At 42.5% G+C, this 16993-nt stretch overlaps 1 protein-coding gene across 19 annotated transcripts in view; it reads left to right on the top strand.

Moving 5' to 3' along the window:
- TENM2 (teneurin transmembrane protein 2) overlaps positions 1 to 16993 on the top strand; it is a 657515-nt gene that overhangs the window by 477398 nt on the left and 163124 nt on the right. For all 19 annotated transcript variants that reach the window (XM_079145381.1, XM_079145388.1, XM_079145390.1 and 16 more), the window contains one exon: positions 11340 to 11545. In XM_079145381.1, coding sequence (XP_079001507.1) covers positions 11340 to 11545 — 206 coding nt within the window. The remainder of the gene's footprint in view (positions 1 to 11339; positions 11546 to 16993) is intronic.

Below are 16993 nucleotides of genomic sequence, written 5' to 3'. Positions count from 1 at the left end.
CTGAGGTTTAGAATGTTCTTGAAACTTACCCCAAAGCAAACAGGTAGACAGGTGCAAATTTGAACTCAGATCTGTGCCCTGTGCACCTTTGGGCAGGACACTGGAGCCTTCCATAGATCACTTGTTTTCCACAGAGAAGATTCTAGAAGTTCTCTACCCTCAGAAATGTTCATTAGCCATCCTAAGAGGCCGTTCTGTAGGTCATTCTCCCCAGAGCTCTCCTGAAGTTTCGACTCGGACTTTTCTTTTCATCTATCTCTAAGAACCTTGTACTCATCGGTCACAATCATACCACTAAATTACCTGTAAGTAAGCATGAGAAAGTTTTATCTGCAGATGAAACGATATGCTTTCCATTATCGACTAAGTAAAACTCGATCTCAGAATGAAAAGTCTACTTTTCCTTAACTGACCATGTTCTGCTTTAACTGACCAAAAAGCCGAGAGTCAAATTCATTGGCCATAGATCGGAAATCCATTCACCTCCTGCACTTGACACCATCTCTTTCTTCAGTTTCCTTTACAGCACTGGCTCTTGGCCTGGATATTTGCCCCTCAGGAGATATTTGGCACTGTCTGAAGAGTTTTTCAATTGTCACAATTGGAGGACGTAGATCTAGTGGATAGAAGCCAGGGATACTGTAAAACCCTGACTCCACACAGGACGACCCCCCATGATAAAGAATCTGCTCTGTCTAGAGTGTCAAGGGTGTTGCTCTTAGAACTTGCTTAGGGAATCTCTGCCACATTTTATCCATTAATGTCCCTTAATCCACAAGTCAGCACCCGGTTCTTTCAGAAAAATGCAGAATACACATTTGAAAGTGAATGTACATCTTCTATCATCAGGCCCAGGAATGCATTTGGTGTGTCTGTGTTCAGAAGTCGTGTACAAATGTTTTTTAAATAATGTCCCTCACAAATGAGAATCACTGATCTGCACAGACCCCCATCAATTAAAAGAGCCACCCCTTCATCGGGGATTAAGCTCCATTTCTAAGCTCCTCTCCCCTGTAGCATCCCCCACCAACATGGTCAGAAAATAGAAGAAAACTCACCTCAGAGGACAGGGCCCACAAATCTGCGTCTCTAAATTAACAAACGAGGAAACACTTTACATTGTGTCTTCGGAAAGACTGGAAATTTCCCCTCCATGCTACATGCTTTTAAAAACATTGTGCAAGTCATATAACATCACTAGTTCAGATGTTTTCCAAATGAGTTATGAGACAGACAAAATGTTTGCTAAATCATTGTTCACTGGATTTGGTCAATAAGATACTTAGAAAAAAAGTGTGAAAAATTTAAATTGCTTCGATGAAATATAAATCGAGGCACTTTCTTTCCCAACACCAAAACAGTAGACTTCCAATGACTGAGGATGTCAGATCTCTTCTGATTTTATAGATTGTCTTATAAAATGACTGGAAAGATTACAGTGTCCGCATGCTCTCCTCACTCTTAGGGAATGTGACTTTAGAATTTCTCAACCCAATGACCTCCCTCCTCCCCACTCCCTAATTCCATACATTTAGATAACCTGAATCGATTCCAATCGACTACTTTTCTAGTGTTTCAAAGAGACAATCAAGACATATTGGCAATAAGTTAATTAAATAACACCCCCTCCATTTTTTTGTGGTATACAATAATCCTTCACTCCGATGTTTTAATCAAGATTCACCACACATTGCCAGGAAGGTTAATCTTATTAAGCAATTACTGGGTAAGTATCCAGCAGAAGCAAATTAAAATGTAAGCAAAACACGAGCGTGTGAGTCCCATGTAAGATGGCACATCGATGGAGATTTCGCTGGCTGGTCTTGAGAAGTATTTACATTGCTCAGGTTTGGAAAGCAGTCTAATAGACAGGGCAGCCTCCACACACGGATATGTTAGTGGAAACAAAGCACTTGATTAATTAGTTGGGAGAAGATGTTCCTTGGGCTTTGTCTTCCTTTCCCTTTTCCATTTGTTGCTGTCTGTGGCTTATTTTTTTCTCCTCTCTCTTTCAATTAAACCTTAACGTGGATGGTAGTTGGGCTTCGCATCCAGAAGTGGCCCACGGATTGCCAAAACCACTCACCATCTCGTGTGTGTTTCTGTGTTCAAAGGAATGAACTCATATATCTTCATTAAGAGGACATGGAGTGGTTTTTCTATAGATCTGGGATTAGATAAGCCTGGAGAATGAAGATTCAATACAGTATTCTGACCTGCTCAGATGATATAAGGCAACCCCGTTTGATGGGGTGGGCCTAGCAGCAAGGTATACCAGAGCGTCAAAGAGGCACAGCCTAGGTACCCAATTTGTCACTGATTTTAAGAAAGAATAAATGCCTAAGTAGAATCCCATGGGTCATCTTCAGAACCTATGACTCTTTTTAAATTCAAAGTGTCTTCGATATCAGGAGTCGGCCAACCACAGCTTAAGGACCACATCTGCCCTGCTGCCTATGAAGGTAGCTCAAGTTCTTTTTGAGCGCAGCAGTCCATGCACATCTGCTTACATGTTGTGCCTGTGCTCTTGCTCTGCAGCGATGGAGCTAAGTCAGTGTATCAGAGGCTATTCCAGCCCACAAGGCCTGCAATATTTACTACCTGACCCTTTACAAAAAATTAAAAAAAAAAAAAAGGTTCAATGACTTGTCCCATGCCTTTTCCAAATCCACTTCAACTTTTCCAATAAATGCACAAATTATGGGAGACCAGAGGGAGGAGCTCAAACTCCCAATACATCAGTTTTTCCTTCTCAACCAAGCACTGGTTATAATATATTCTTGGTAACTTTGCATTAAAAGACCCTCTAGATTGTAAGAGGCTATCGCTGGTCTGGCTGGATGCAAACATCAGCTGCTTCTCTTGGACGCTGTGTGACTTTATGCAGGTCTTCATCCTCTCTCCGCCTCCAGCTGCTCACCTGTGGAATGGTACTCCCTCACAGACTTGCCATCCTGCATAAACAAGATAACCTTGTCCAACGCGCTTAATAAGCAAGCAATGGATCTTTCTTGTTGTCGTTGACGTCATTATGGCTTCTCTCCATTGGTCCACTTAATAAGTCTCCATGGGCTGCCACTTCCTATGAGATGTCATGTTTTCCAAGTGTCACATGCTTTCCCAGGATCAAGACCAACACTAATGCCCCTTCATCTTCTTTCCTTTACCTTGGGAGAATTGATATGAGCTTCCCATGAGGATTTCTCCCCAAGCATTTGCTTGATGAGTTCAGTGGGAAGTAGGACTTCCTATTCAAAAGGGCCCAAGTGTGTAGAACAGGTTGACCGGCTCCCTGCAGCATTGTCTCACTGCAGCTTGAGCTTCATCACTGCCAGCCTGTCTGTTTTAAGCCCTACCATTCTCGGTTTATAACTCAGCTGTAAACATTTATTTGTGCCTGAAGCACATTTCTTTCCTACCCTTTGAAAAAAAAAAATCAGAATTTCCAGATGGTATGCAAGTTGGAAAAAATGGCAAAGACTGTTATTCTGTTTAGAAACATGTTTTTCTACACTTGCCCTTTCAGCAAAAACTTCATAATGATTTTTACTAGTTGGCTTAATGCGTGGTACTAGGAGCCAGATTAGCGGGGAGGTTGGTAATTCTTCCTCTGGCTCCCGTCAGTCAGTCTCTTGATTCACACAGCCCAGGGTTGCAAAATGATCACTTCCCTGCGTGGGGCTTTTCCAAAGTCAGTGAAGTTCCCAGAAGGGCAAGGGGTCATTATGTCTGAGTCAAACATCACATGACTGCATGTCTACTGGCAGATACAGCAGCAGCCTGCCCACATTATCAAATGTCTCTCACTGTGGAGACCATGTTGTTCTACCCTTGCTACAGATGGGTACCACCCAAGTCTATCACACTGTGGATTTGTGCTTCAGACTGCCACCCACAGCCCCGTTCAGGTTTCCTAGTTTCTGTTTGCTGGTGTCACTGTGGCTTGACATGGGTGTGAAGAACGAGACCCATTTCCCTGCCTGCTGCATTTGCTTCCCGAGCTCACCATCCACCCTTCTTTTCGTGGCTGACTTGCACACCCAGAGATCTGCTCTCTGGATTCACACTGCTTCTCCATATCCCTCACACGCAGCACATGGTCTGAAATGCAGATCACCGAGTGCTGAATTCATGGGGCTCGGGGTCTCCCAGATGAAGCTTTTGACCCCAGTTCCACTACTGAAGAGTGGTGTGACCTTAAGCAAGTCATTTAACTTCCATCATTGGTTTTCTCATCTGAAAAAAATCAGAGGAAGCAAAAGGGACCTCAGGAGATCACATGGCTTCTCAATACATTTCAGCTACGATCAATAATACTAATAAACTCAATGACATATCAATGCAGAAATGAGTTCACTGGAATGGTCAGAGGCATAAATATTCGTGAACTCTCTAGGTGGCAAAGAGTCGACCACTTTTATCTAAGGTGAAAAAATTGAAGTTTTAAAAGACCATAAAGGCCATATTCAGTCCTAGAGCTGAAGGATTTTGTAAAAATCACTGCTGCTATGTAGTGCTTTGAGCACCATCTCAGGAGCACGAGGCCCAGGGTGGAAGCCACTTCTTGGAGAACAGCCCTTTAGCAGCAGCTGAAGGCTTACAGGCTGAGCAGCTTGGATGAGCTGGACTCTCGGACAGTGACTCTAAGGTCCTAAGGAGAATCTATTCAGTTACTTGTTGGTTAAACGGCAGATTCAGATAGTTGTCCTGATTCCCAAATAAATGGAAACGAGGTGTAATGACTGAAGCAATATTCTGAATTCAACTTTATTTGCAATAGATAAAAATATGTGAGGCAGAATAATCCGCAAGGCAGATTTATGCAGAGGTGCCTCTGGAGTTGGGTTAAGTTAGGAAGTATTAATATGAGGCCTCATTTCCCTGTATGACTATGAGTCCATTCACTTTATCACTTGTTTGGGGAATAGTTTCGCTGTTTCCATAAATGAATTATGGTAACATTTTCTGAAATGATTAGCTCCTAATGTAGCCATGGAAGGCAGTCGTCTTGCTCAACATCAGTCTTATTTAACTGGTTGAAATTTTAGGAACATGTTTCAGACACAGGCCATAGTTTCACATTTACATGCGCAGTCATCCATACAGTTATAGAGTTGAATGATCCTGTAAAATTGATCATTGAGTGTTGCCTCAAAAAAAAAAAAAAACCAGGCATCTCATCTTTAAGCTGGAGATGAGCTAGTCAGACCCATCCTGTCTCAGACATCTGCTTCTGAGAGCAAAATGATCATCATCTCCACTTTTCATTGTGAAGCTCATGAAGAGACAGAAAAGTCTGCTGTAGGAAGTTCCAGCTCTGGGAGATGTGGTCTGGACTCCCTCCTGCTTTCCGTTCATTGCCAAGAACCCAAGGATACTGGCCAGACTTCCACAGAGTGACTTCAGGGTGCTCCTTAATGCCTCTTTTCCTGATGCCCCCCAATTCAACCCAAATCCAGTCGAGGGGAACCTGCTCTGCAGGCTTCCGGGATAAGAGAGAATGGGAATATGACAATCACCCCAACTCAATGTGGACCATCAGATTATCTCATACTTCAGTCGATGCTTGATAAATGTTGATTGCATGAAAATATGAAGGAGTGACCCACCCGGCACGCTTAGATGTTCATTATTCATTGTTAAGTAAATAAAATCTGAGTGTTCTTTACTTAGGCAGGTGTGCAGAGCTGCCCATGACTGCAGTGGCTGGAGCCCATCAACACCAGCCATTGGAGGAATGAACTTGTGCTTGTGTCTGCTCCCACCATTGCATCTTAATGCATGTGACCTGTGCTCTGCCCCTCCCAGTCCACAGGCAGACTGAGCTCTTTGTACATTGATTCCAGCAGCTCTGGCAAATGACTACCTGTTTCCTTAAGGCCCACTCCACCCTTGGCCACTTTTATTAATGATGCCTACATCAGGTAGCCTGTGTATGGAATTAGACCATCACAAACGTTGGCCTTCAAATCCAGGACATGGGCTATGGATGGCTCAAGGGAGCACTTCCAGACAGAAGAGAAATGTGGAGAAGCACCTTCAAGTCTCCACATGCCACATGGCTTAGTCCTCAGAAGTGGCCCACTACACAGATGAGCACAGGCCCCCAGAGGGTGATGGACCCAAAATCACCTGCTAGAGCTTACCAGAGCTGAGTCAAGCCAACTCTCCAAGCCCCCTTGGGATCTACCCTGCAGCTGAAGACAGAGCCTCAGTCCCTTGTCTCCTTGCTGCCTGTCTCACATTGATGTCCTGTTAGGGACTTACCATGGTGCTGGTGCTAGGTCAGTGGGCACGGCTGGGCCTTTTTCCCCCATTCACTATAAGGACTAGTGTGATCACTGGGAAATGATGATGAGCTGTGTGGACTAAATAATACATGATCGCTGTGTTGACTCCCTGCCTTTGATGTCTCTACTACGTTTCCGAAAAAAGATCGTCCTTGTTTTTAAGGAAAAAAAAAGTGTGTGGAGGTAAATGAAGATCTGTTTATAATTATGTTCAGATTTTCAGAAAAAAAAATCTATATATACACTCACACATCATCATATCTCTGTATCTGTGGGAACTGGTTTCCAAAACCCCAGAGGCCAAAATCTGCAGGTCCTTATATAACATGATAGCTTGTTTGCATATAACCTAATACATCCTCCCATATATATTAAATCATCTCATGATCTTAACTAATACAATGCAAAGCTTATGAAAATAGTAGGCTGTATTATTTAGGGTATATTGAGAAGAAAAAAATCTGCACGTTTAGTACATGCTCGATTTTTTTTCTGAATATTGATCTGTAGTATATTGAATCTGTGGATATAGAACCCACAGATTCAGAGAGCCAACTGTGTATGCAAATATGTATCTATATATCTATATATATACACACACACATAATACATATATATATTATGTATTAGTGAGTATAATATTATATGTATATTTTAGGGAGAATGATAAAGAAAATGTGTACAACATTTGTGGTATCTGGATTAAAGATTATAGGAATTCTTTGTAATGCTTTTGATTTTTTTTGTAAGTCCAAAATTCAAAAGGAGAATTAAATATGCATACATATATAATTATATATACTAGATATATGATACACACAGACACAGTATATATGTCTATTTACATATGAGCAGAATGAAAACCCCTCTTTGCAAAACCCTAATTCAGTTGCACACCTGGAGAACTCAGTGTGAAAGCACTCACTGGCTATTTAACAGTATGGATAGAATATGTTAAATGCCTCAAGTTTATTAGAAGTAAAGTCACCTATAAACCAACCAGCCATAATGGCTTTCTGTTAACCCTCTTGGTAGACTTGTTAGGATGTACTGAGAGACAGCCCTCTGGGTCCACTCTGTGGGCCACTTAAGACTTCTTTTGAGTCCAAACATCTTTTGTAGGTGACGCTGCGGAGCCCTTGGGAGCTAGGCCTCCTCCAACCACAGCTGCTTGGTAATGAGAATGGAAGTCCATCAGCACGATAGTCTATTTTCATCCATTCCTTCCACCAAAGGCTCAGTGTCACTAAGTGTCGGGGGAAGAATCCCTGATTTTAAGGTCTTCATCTAAAGGACATTTTCAACTGCATCACACCTCCCCAAAGTATTTATTTTACACAAAAGATTCCATAGGAAATTTCTTCAAATAATGAATGCCACATAGAGCTCTCCAGAGGTAAATCTGTTTCGTTTTAAAGTTCCGTTTTTATGCAGTTTTTCAAAGCTCCTTTTTGTGGTCATCGTGTGGTTAAAATCACCCAGCAGATGGGCAGGAGGAGCTGGCTGCTGCTCATGGCACACACGGATGGCCAGGCGCTCAGTGCAGGGCCCGGGAGCTCTGCCTGACCCCAGGGAGCAGTGTCCAGGGGGAGAACTGGGGGAAACACCTAAAGCAACTCTAGAAGGCCGCAGCCGGGCCACAGCCCGAGGCAGAAGGAAGTGAAATTGCTTCAGAGCTGGACCGTCCGGTCTGCACAGGAGTAGGACTGGCGTTTGGGGGAAAGGACAGCTTCGTTGTGAGAGCGCATTTGAGCCAGGCGCCTATAATCCCAGAGGCTCCGGAGGCTGAGGCAGGAAGACAGAGAGTTCAAAGCCAGCCTCAGCAATGGCAAGGCGCTAGAAACTCAGTGAGACCCCGTCTCTAAATAAAATACAAAATAGGGAAATAGGGCCGGGGACGTGGCTCAGTGGTTGAGTGCCCCTGAGTTCAATCCCTGTACAAAAAAAAAGAAGAAGAAAGAAAGTGAACTTGACCTGAGCTAAGTCCCAACTCCCCATTTTAAGCTTGATCTTGTGGTTAAACCTTTATTCCAAAAGAATCCAATTCTTTCTTTGGACATACATTTACACGCACGCGCGCACACACACACACACACACATGCACATACATACCTGTATATCACAGGTACACACATAGTTTTCTTCCCTTTTACGGAGATTCTTTATTTTGCAAAGAAAACCAGATGCTTTCCTGTGTAGTTTTTCCTTTCTTTATTTCATTCCACATAACTCAACAGCATTTATCTTGCTGCTACTATGTGCTAGGCCCTGTACTCAGCTCTTCTTTATGGGTCCACATGTTACCTCGCCCCGTGAGGTAGTATTACTATGGCTCTCATTTCACACAAAAAGGATTGGAGGCTCAGACAAGTTAAGCAAATTGCTGGATGTCACATAGCATGGAGGGACCAGAGCTCGGATTTGAGCCCAGTTCTGTGACTCCAAAACCTGTACTTTGCACCCTAGGGGCACCACCTCTTCAGTGGATGGTATATAAAAAAGGGGAGCATCTGAAACCTTAAGGGGCCTTAAGAGGCCACTGGGAAGGTGGCCTGTACTCACAATTAGCGGAAATCAACTTTCTGAGCTCAGTATCCCGAAGCTAGGGTCTAATAAAAGAGGGAGGGTCCCCACTAGTATAAGAATCAGACCGGGGCCTGCATATCTGAATTCCTCCAGGGCAAAGGCCCTCTGGAGGCCAGCCTCCTTGTGTATCTCCAGCATCTGCCTTTGGCTTGACATGATCAAAATTCATGTAGGTTTCCACAGTAGCTCAGAGGTCTCCTGGGTGCTGATTTCCTCTTTGTCGTGTGCTGCCATCAACCCAGCAAACCCTGAAAGCCCGCAGACATGAAGGCAGGCACATCTCATTAAGGTTCAAGATAGGATGTCTTTAAAGTTCTTTTTTATTTTTAGTGCACTACTTCAACTTGTTGCTGTATACGTTTCTGGGGTTGCTTTTAATCTCTACCAAAGACCCTTAGAGTATTCTCTTTCAGGAACTTTTTCCCATATCTCTCTTCCTTACTGGTTCCTTTTGTATTATATTCTTTCCCCCAAAATCTTAATTTAGGGAGGAGTAGTGTCCATCAAAAGCAGATTAATTTCTAACTTATGGTAACCAGAGCTTCTGATCAACTTCTGAAAATAAATGTTTCCCCCTGGACCTGCCTTTATTTCAGCAAAACCCCTAAATTAACAACATTCTCTTCAGGCTTAGAGCTTTACAGATAATAATGATACTTATTTTGTGCCACAAATTATTCTATGAGTTTTGCATAGATTAACTCAGTAATCCCTCATTATAACCATACAAAAAATAGTAACAGCGCCCCCAACTGGACACCTGAGGACCTGAGACAGAGCAAGCCTCAAAGTCAAGATTTGCACCCATATGGTCTCTGCTCTAAAAAACTGACCCAGATTCCTCTTGCAGCAGGTCTATATCAGTGCCCATTAGAAACACGGGCCAGCCTTAAAATGTTCAAGGTATGTGACAAACTCTCTAGGCCCCATCTAAAGATATGAACCACTCAGGACGTCTGGTGTTTCTTAAAGATGTTATGTGATGAGGTTTCCACATTCAGTTCCTAACTTAGAGGAGGTCAAAAGGATCTCTTGGAATCCAAACCAGTGATTCTCCTTACTTTATCTTAGATTCCTGATTGCTTTTTATTTGGACAGGATAAAAATGTCCCTTCACATGTTAAAGGAAAAATAAAGAGAGAGAAAAAATAAATTTATATGTTTAGGTCACTCTGTGGGAATTTTTATTTATAATTTAGATATGCAAGAGCTTCAGAGATCCAAAAATGTCACCTTTCCATATTATGGTGGGAGGCCAAGGTCACATGAATCTTGACTTAATGCAGCAGCTAGGTAGCAGCAGAGTAAGCTCTGCAGAGGTAGACAAGTTGGTTTGCCTACATACTGGTCTTCGTCAATTTTATCATTTCTCCTGACCATCCTTTGCCATGTGTGGTAACCAGCTGTGAATAAATATTTCCAGGATTCTGAACATTACAGAGGGGAACTTCCTCCATATTCAGTCTGAAGAAAGTATCCGAGCTGTAGGGCCACCACTGTGGCCAGTGCCCCAGAAGAGAAAGACCCTCAATACAGAATGATTCCCATTCTGTCTGTGTTTGTCTTCACTTGGCTTAGATGTTCTGAAGAAGATAGGTAGTGATAAGATGTGTATTTTATATGCCCTACCAAGCTCAAAATCCATTTGAAGGCCTTGCATATGACCTTTACACTACGGATTTCCAACTAGGTTTTTCCCATTTGGAGATGAGGAGAATGAAGCTCTCAGATATAAATTTTAACTCTCGCTTTTCTTGAGCAACTACTAGCAACTCTCAGTTTTCCATAATTCCATGGTGGCAAAGGAAATCACCCTCAGAAGTGTAGGAGGCACAGCTAGTTCACAGTTATGAAGAAATCCTCTTTCAAAATAGATTATTTCTCAAACTTCTATTATTAAAGATCTGAAGGATGCTGAGTGTGGGCAACTGATATTTTCAATATAAGCAATTTCAAATAATGTAGCAGAGATGTGGAGATGCCCCAAGGAGAGGTGTGGCTTCTCTGTGGCTCTCAGACCCTTCCCTGTAACTCACAGAAGGAATCAACCCAGTACTGGGTCAGCTTCCCATCAGCTCTTCATTTTCTGCTGAATTGTTTTATTTATTTGCAGTCAAATTAAGGTCACCTCTTCTATCCCTGTTGATATTTTTTACATCCTGGTCATATTTGGGTGGTTGGAAGCTTCGCATATATTTATCTGGTTCCAGCTCTTATATTTGATTAGTAAAGAGTAATCACAGAATTTTTAGAAAACCTTGTGCCAAGATTTTAGATGCCCTGGGATATGAGTTTTAGCTTGTTATTTAAAACCTAAATGTTTTAGCTCTGACCCAAAGAGAAATTTGACATGAGTTTAAACTTGATGTTGAAACAAATAATTCTGGCATATAATGAAACAGAAATGTAGGGATATTAACGTTTGCAGACGTCACTGACTCGGTGTCTCTTCCTGTGTTCTAGCACCCTGGTCATTGAAAAACAGCAGCATAGACAGCGGCGAAGCAGAAGTCGGTCGGCGGGTGACACAGGAAGTCCCGCCAGGGGTGTTCTGGAGGTCACAGATCCACATCAGTCAGCCCCAGTTCTTAAAGTTCAACATCTCCCTGGGCAAGGATGCTCTCTTTGGTGTTTATATAAGAAGGGGACTCCCACCATCACATGCCCAGGTATGGCCAGGCTTGGTGTATCTACATGTTTAAAAAATGCATGCCACTTTATACCTACTGGGATGCCAGTCGTTGAAGACAGTAACAAGCATGGTAAGGGTGCAGAGAAGCCGGAACCCTTGTACACTATCAATAGCAATGAAATGGTATGCCAGATCCTCAAAAGAGGTTGATAGTGCTTCAAAAGTTAAACATGGGAAGACCAAATGACCTAGCAGTGCCACATCTGTTATGCGCCCAAAGAGAATTGAAAACATTATTATTTGCTTTATTTATGTATGTGTGTATGTATGTATGTATGTAAAGACTTGAACTTAGGGGTGCTTTACAACTGAACCACATCCCCAGCCCTTTTTTTATTTTTTATTTTGAGACAGGGTCTCGCTAAGTTGCTTATGGCCTTACTAAGTTACTGAGACTAGTTTTGAACTTGCAATCCTCCTCCCCAGCCCCCTGAGCTGCTGGGATTACAGACATGTACCTCCATGCCTGGCAAAACATTATTTTCTGTAAAATATATGCCAATGTTTATTGCAGCTTTATTCAGAATAGCCAAAAAGTATAACCAACTCTAAAGTCCAAGTGATGAATGGATAGAAAAAAATGTGACATACATTGGAATAGTATTCATATCTAGAAAGGAATGAAACATTATTGCATGCTGCAACATGTATGAACTTTGAAAACACTATGCTTAGTGTGAAAGAGAAGATTAAAAAAGGCTAAATGTTGTATGATTCTGCTTATATGAACTGTCCAGAATAGGCAAGTCCATAAAGCAGAAGGATTGGTGGATTTGTGGTCACTAGGGAGTTGGATTGACTGTTAATAAGGATGGAATTTCTTGCTTGGGATGATGGAAATGCTCTGACATTAAGTAGCTGGCATGGTGGCATAACAGTGAATGTTCTAGAACTTTTGAATTATAAAATAGTGACACTTCTGTTAGAGAAATCAAGTATTTTTAAAAAAAAAAAAAAAAAAGGTAACATCCCTACCTGGTGAAGCCAGCTTTGCTAACCCTACAGGTTAATTCTGGATACCTTGTTTATTGGGTTCATTCATTGAAACATCACTAGGCAACGTTCTGTGTAAGGGAAGTTATGTAACAAACCAAGATTCCCCAGTGGCTTCCCTTTGGACCCCTGCTAAATTTCTTGGGAAGTCCTTGGCACTATGAAGCTGAGATTATTCCCAGTACTGAATCATATATTATGGTTTACGTTGTTTTTTCCTTGTACATCTCATTTAATTTTTCCTGGTAGAGACTTTATTACACATGCCATTTGGGGTCCATGAACACCCGTCTAGCTGGACTTTCTTTTCCAAGAAGAATTATGTGTCCTGAGAAAAGCCACATGCTTTTCCCTGTCTCCTTTCCCCTCAAATCCAGCAAAACCATAAAGCACATTAGGAAAAAACACCAGTAGAGGGGGAGCACCTATATATCCAGTCGAAGCTGACTTTGGAATGTATTGGAAAGGTACTCATCTAGAAAATTCAATTGGAAGAATTTAAAACTTTAAAACCATGGCAAATGTGAGGCTGTCAGGCCACCCTTTCCTTGTCTTTAGCTTGTGGCAGACATTGCTAATCGATGACAGCACTTTTCCTCACTGGACCCAGTGCACAAATACCTCCGACATAACTCTCAAGGCAGCCACTACCAATCGACCAGTGTTGACTCTCAAGATGAAACTTATTTGCAATCCCATCTTTATAGCCTGAAATGATCAATATGAGGACTCAAAGGACTCTTTCGTTTTTGAGCAGGGAGGCCTGTGTACGTTTTTATTACCATACACAGCCCAGGCTATAGGGACCAATATGTAAAATGGTAATCAATGAGTCCTCCATCCATCCATCCAGAAAGATATTTATTGGCCTAGGCGCTGATTATCCAAGAGATGAGTTAACACAGCCCCTGACCAAGCAGAGCTCCTAAGACAGAAATCACATCTGCTCTCCAAAGAGATTCTCATCCGGAAAAAGACAGGAATTCAGCAGAAAGGAGTCCCAAAGGCATCGTTGTAGCTTCTGGCCAGGCAGCAGGGTGCTGCTCTGGGAAGTTCTGCAGACTGCTAGGTGGTTTCCTTGACCTTCGGGCTCCACTGATCCTACTGTAGCCTCATGGAGGGTTTGCAGTGGCGAGGTGTGCTTATTGGCAGTATCCAGGTGAGCTTGAACATGCCTCTAGGCACAGCTGGTGTAACTTTCCTCTCAGCCCGTTGACTGCAAGGAACTGCGCTGGGGACACATTTCCTCCCTCTATTGTTTCAAAGCACTGTTCTCCCCCCTTCCTTTGCATGCTTTTGGCAACTAGAGTCATGAAAAAACCAATAATTACAGCAAGACAAGTCGGAGACTGCAGCTGAGTGATAAGTGGACAGCGGGCAGAAGCACAGTCCACCCAGTTTCCCCGCTGTTTTGACATTCAGGAGTCCAATTCTCAATGCCAATGTCTTTTCTTCTTCTGTGGCTATACCACACTGTCCGTCTCCTGCCAAGCAAGTGATTGTTCTACTGATCATCCTCTCAAAATAGCTCTAGGGACAGCCCCATCACACATCTCAAGGAAAGGGAAATGAATAAGCATAGACGGATGCCTGCTGGGGTTTCAGTCCCACTGCCAATTTAGGAATTCAGGGTGTACTGGGGGTCACCTAAGTGAGGTACAGTGCAGATGCCCAGAAATGCACAAGACAGGTACAATATAGGGGCGCTGCTTAAGAAAAGAAAGGAAAGAAGAAAACACGTCCCTACACATCCCCGAATTCCTTCCCTGCCATTACTTGCATTCATGTCCATTTGATGAGCTACATTTCCTGGAGGAGACGGTGCTTAGCTCTTCACAGAGATAGGTGACTAACTCATGTCTCAAACTATTATAGAATTTCTCATTTCTATTGGCATATCCTATCAAGGAACATAAGTTCTGCGGGGATTGGCAGTCTAGCCAAGGTGACTCATGTGAGCTGGAGAAAGAGGAGGAGATGGGGAGGGGGGATTCCACTGGCTGTGTTGTATGAAATGGTTATGTTTAAATTTTACAGAGTCTTGTGCTCTGACCAAATACCTACAAGGTTTAGTATCCTTGTCCAAGGATATTAAATACAGAGGAGAATCCTTTTTTTAACCTGCTTAAATTTCCCAAGAATCCGAGTGAGTCCCAGTTGAGTTTTTGAAACTGGCTTTTTACAAAAGATACACAGGCACATGACAGGAGAGGAAGTCCTGGAGCTAGAGAGAGCACTGCTGAACGTTACCCTGCCTCACAGTACCCAGGTGACTTGGGTGTGTTCCTTAACCTGCCATGGCCTTAGTCTCCTTCTCTACCTATGACGTAAGCCTCATGATGTTGTTGTGATTGCGTAACAACAACAAAGATAGAATGGGGGAGCACTATAGAAACCAACTCATGAAAGAAAGATATATGAGATTCATTATGCATTTGAAAATTGGATGCTGGGGGTCTAGCTCAGTGAGAGAGCACTTGCCTGGCATGTGTGAGGCCCTGGGTTCAATCCCCAGCATCTAAAGAAAGTATATACAACCCTACCAAGCACTGTATGTAGATAGGCAATTATATAGACTTTTAAAATAAATTAATTTTCTAGTTATTTTCTTCTTACTAAAAGAACAAACTACATCTGCATTGCAGAAAAAATTTTAGCAACCAAGGAAGAAAGTAGAAATACCTTTTGGCTAAATGTTAATATATTATTTTTACTATTTTAAAAAAATCCATTGCATTAAAACACAGTCTGAGAATCTCAGTGGCTTCAAATAACTAGGGCAATTTCTTGTTTACTCTGTATCCAGGGTTCTCTACCAGAGGTGATTTTGGCCCACACCCATTCCTATCCCCAGGTCATTTGGCGGTGCCTGAAAATATTCTGGGTGGTCACAACTGGGAAGAGATTGTTCAACATCCCAGAGATACTGCTAAGCCCCCTACAGTGCACAGAGCAGCCTCAACCCAGAATTACCCAGCCTCGGATGTCACTAGCTCCGAGTGGTTCCCGTTCATCTTCAGTACGCTAGGACTTTGCTCAAGGTGGACCTCATTTGAGGACACAGACCAACATAGCCTTCACTATCCAGAATATCCCCAGCTCCTCTGTGCACGGATTCCTGAAGAGTTCTGTTTGGAAGTGACGTATAAACTTTAAGTCTTTCTCATATTAACTAAATCAAGTCACCCCCTAACTTCAATGGAGCAGGAAGAGCAATCTAAAGATGTCCCTGGAAGGAAGAGCACTGAAATATCAATGAAAAACCCTAATGACTTACACATAAAATGCTGTGATACCTGTCCTAGTGACTGGTCTTTGCATCCTCAATCCTTGTCCTAAAAATAAACCTTTATGGGTTTTACTCTATATTGCTAAATTGTCCTGAAAGTTTATACCATTTACACTCCTACCCACTGGCAGCATTGTTTAGTGCCCATTTCATTTACTTGAACCCTAGCATAAAATAGGTATTACCAATTTTGGAGCCTTCTCAGTTTGAAAGATAGATATTAGATTGTGTTTTAAATGCAGCATTTTGACACTCTGCATTGCGTTGTGGGTTTTTTTTTTGTTTGTTTGTTTTTTGTTTTTTGTTTTTTTTGAGACACAGTTAAAAAAAAAAAAAAAAAGTCAGTCTTAAGCCATTCTGAGCCTACCAACTTGAATTCTTATGGGGACGATGTGTGTACAACAGAAGCCTAGCACATCTTACCAAATATTTGAAATCCTACAAACTGTCAGATTTGCTGAACCCTGGTTCTAGAAAGGAAACAGATCAGACTGTGAAAAAAAAATAATAATAATCTGACCTGGCTACAGTGCTAGGCATCAAAGGAAATCTCAGAGGCTGTTGCTGCAAGTCAGAATCTTGGGTGGTTAAGGCAGCGAGCAAGTTTGCTTGACAGTTCTTCACTGATTGCTGCTGATATGTCAAGCCAAGTAAAACCCTTTGTGAGAACAAGTCAATAATCGGCAAATTAGGTACATGATTAACCTGAGACAACAAGACGCAGTTCCTGCTTGGGAGTCCTGCCGGGACTTCACCTCCACAATCCTATTTAGCAAATATTAAAAATGCCTATTTCATCACTCAGACTGATGGAGCCGCGAGCCCAGTGACTTCCAGCAGCAACTTGGAGACGTAGGGTGGGCTCAGAGCTCTGACAGCTCAAATAAATAGAGGGACCAGGGACCGCGTGGCGGGAGGATAGACACTGTCAACCCCTAATTTATGTGGCGCTGTTTCTACAGGATTGGAAGCAAAACCACCCACACGTGAAACGCATCCACCAATGGAAGGGAAGTGTTTAAGAAACCACAGGTTGCCCCGCGATCATACCAAAGATATGCAAATATGGCAGATGAGGCATGTGTGAACTGGGACGGAATGAGCCCAGAGCATTCCCGTTTGTCCTCATCAGCAGATTCCCCT

The sequence above is a fragment of the Sciurus vulgaris genome (assembly GCF_902686455.1).
Source record: "Sciurus vulgaris genome assembly, chromosome: 6".
Taxonomy (NCBI): Eukaryota; Metazoa; Chordata; class Mammalia; order Rodentia; family Sciuridae; genus Sciurus; species Sciurus vulgaris.
The sequence above is the reverse complement of the archived record's forward strand: the minus strand, read 5'-3'. Positions and strand labels throughout refer to the sequence as shown.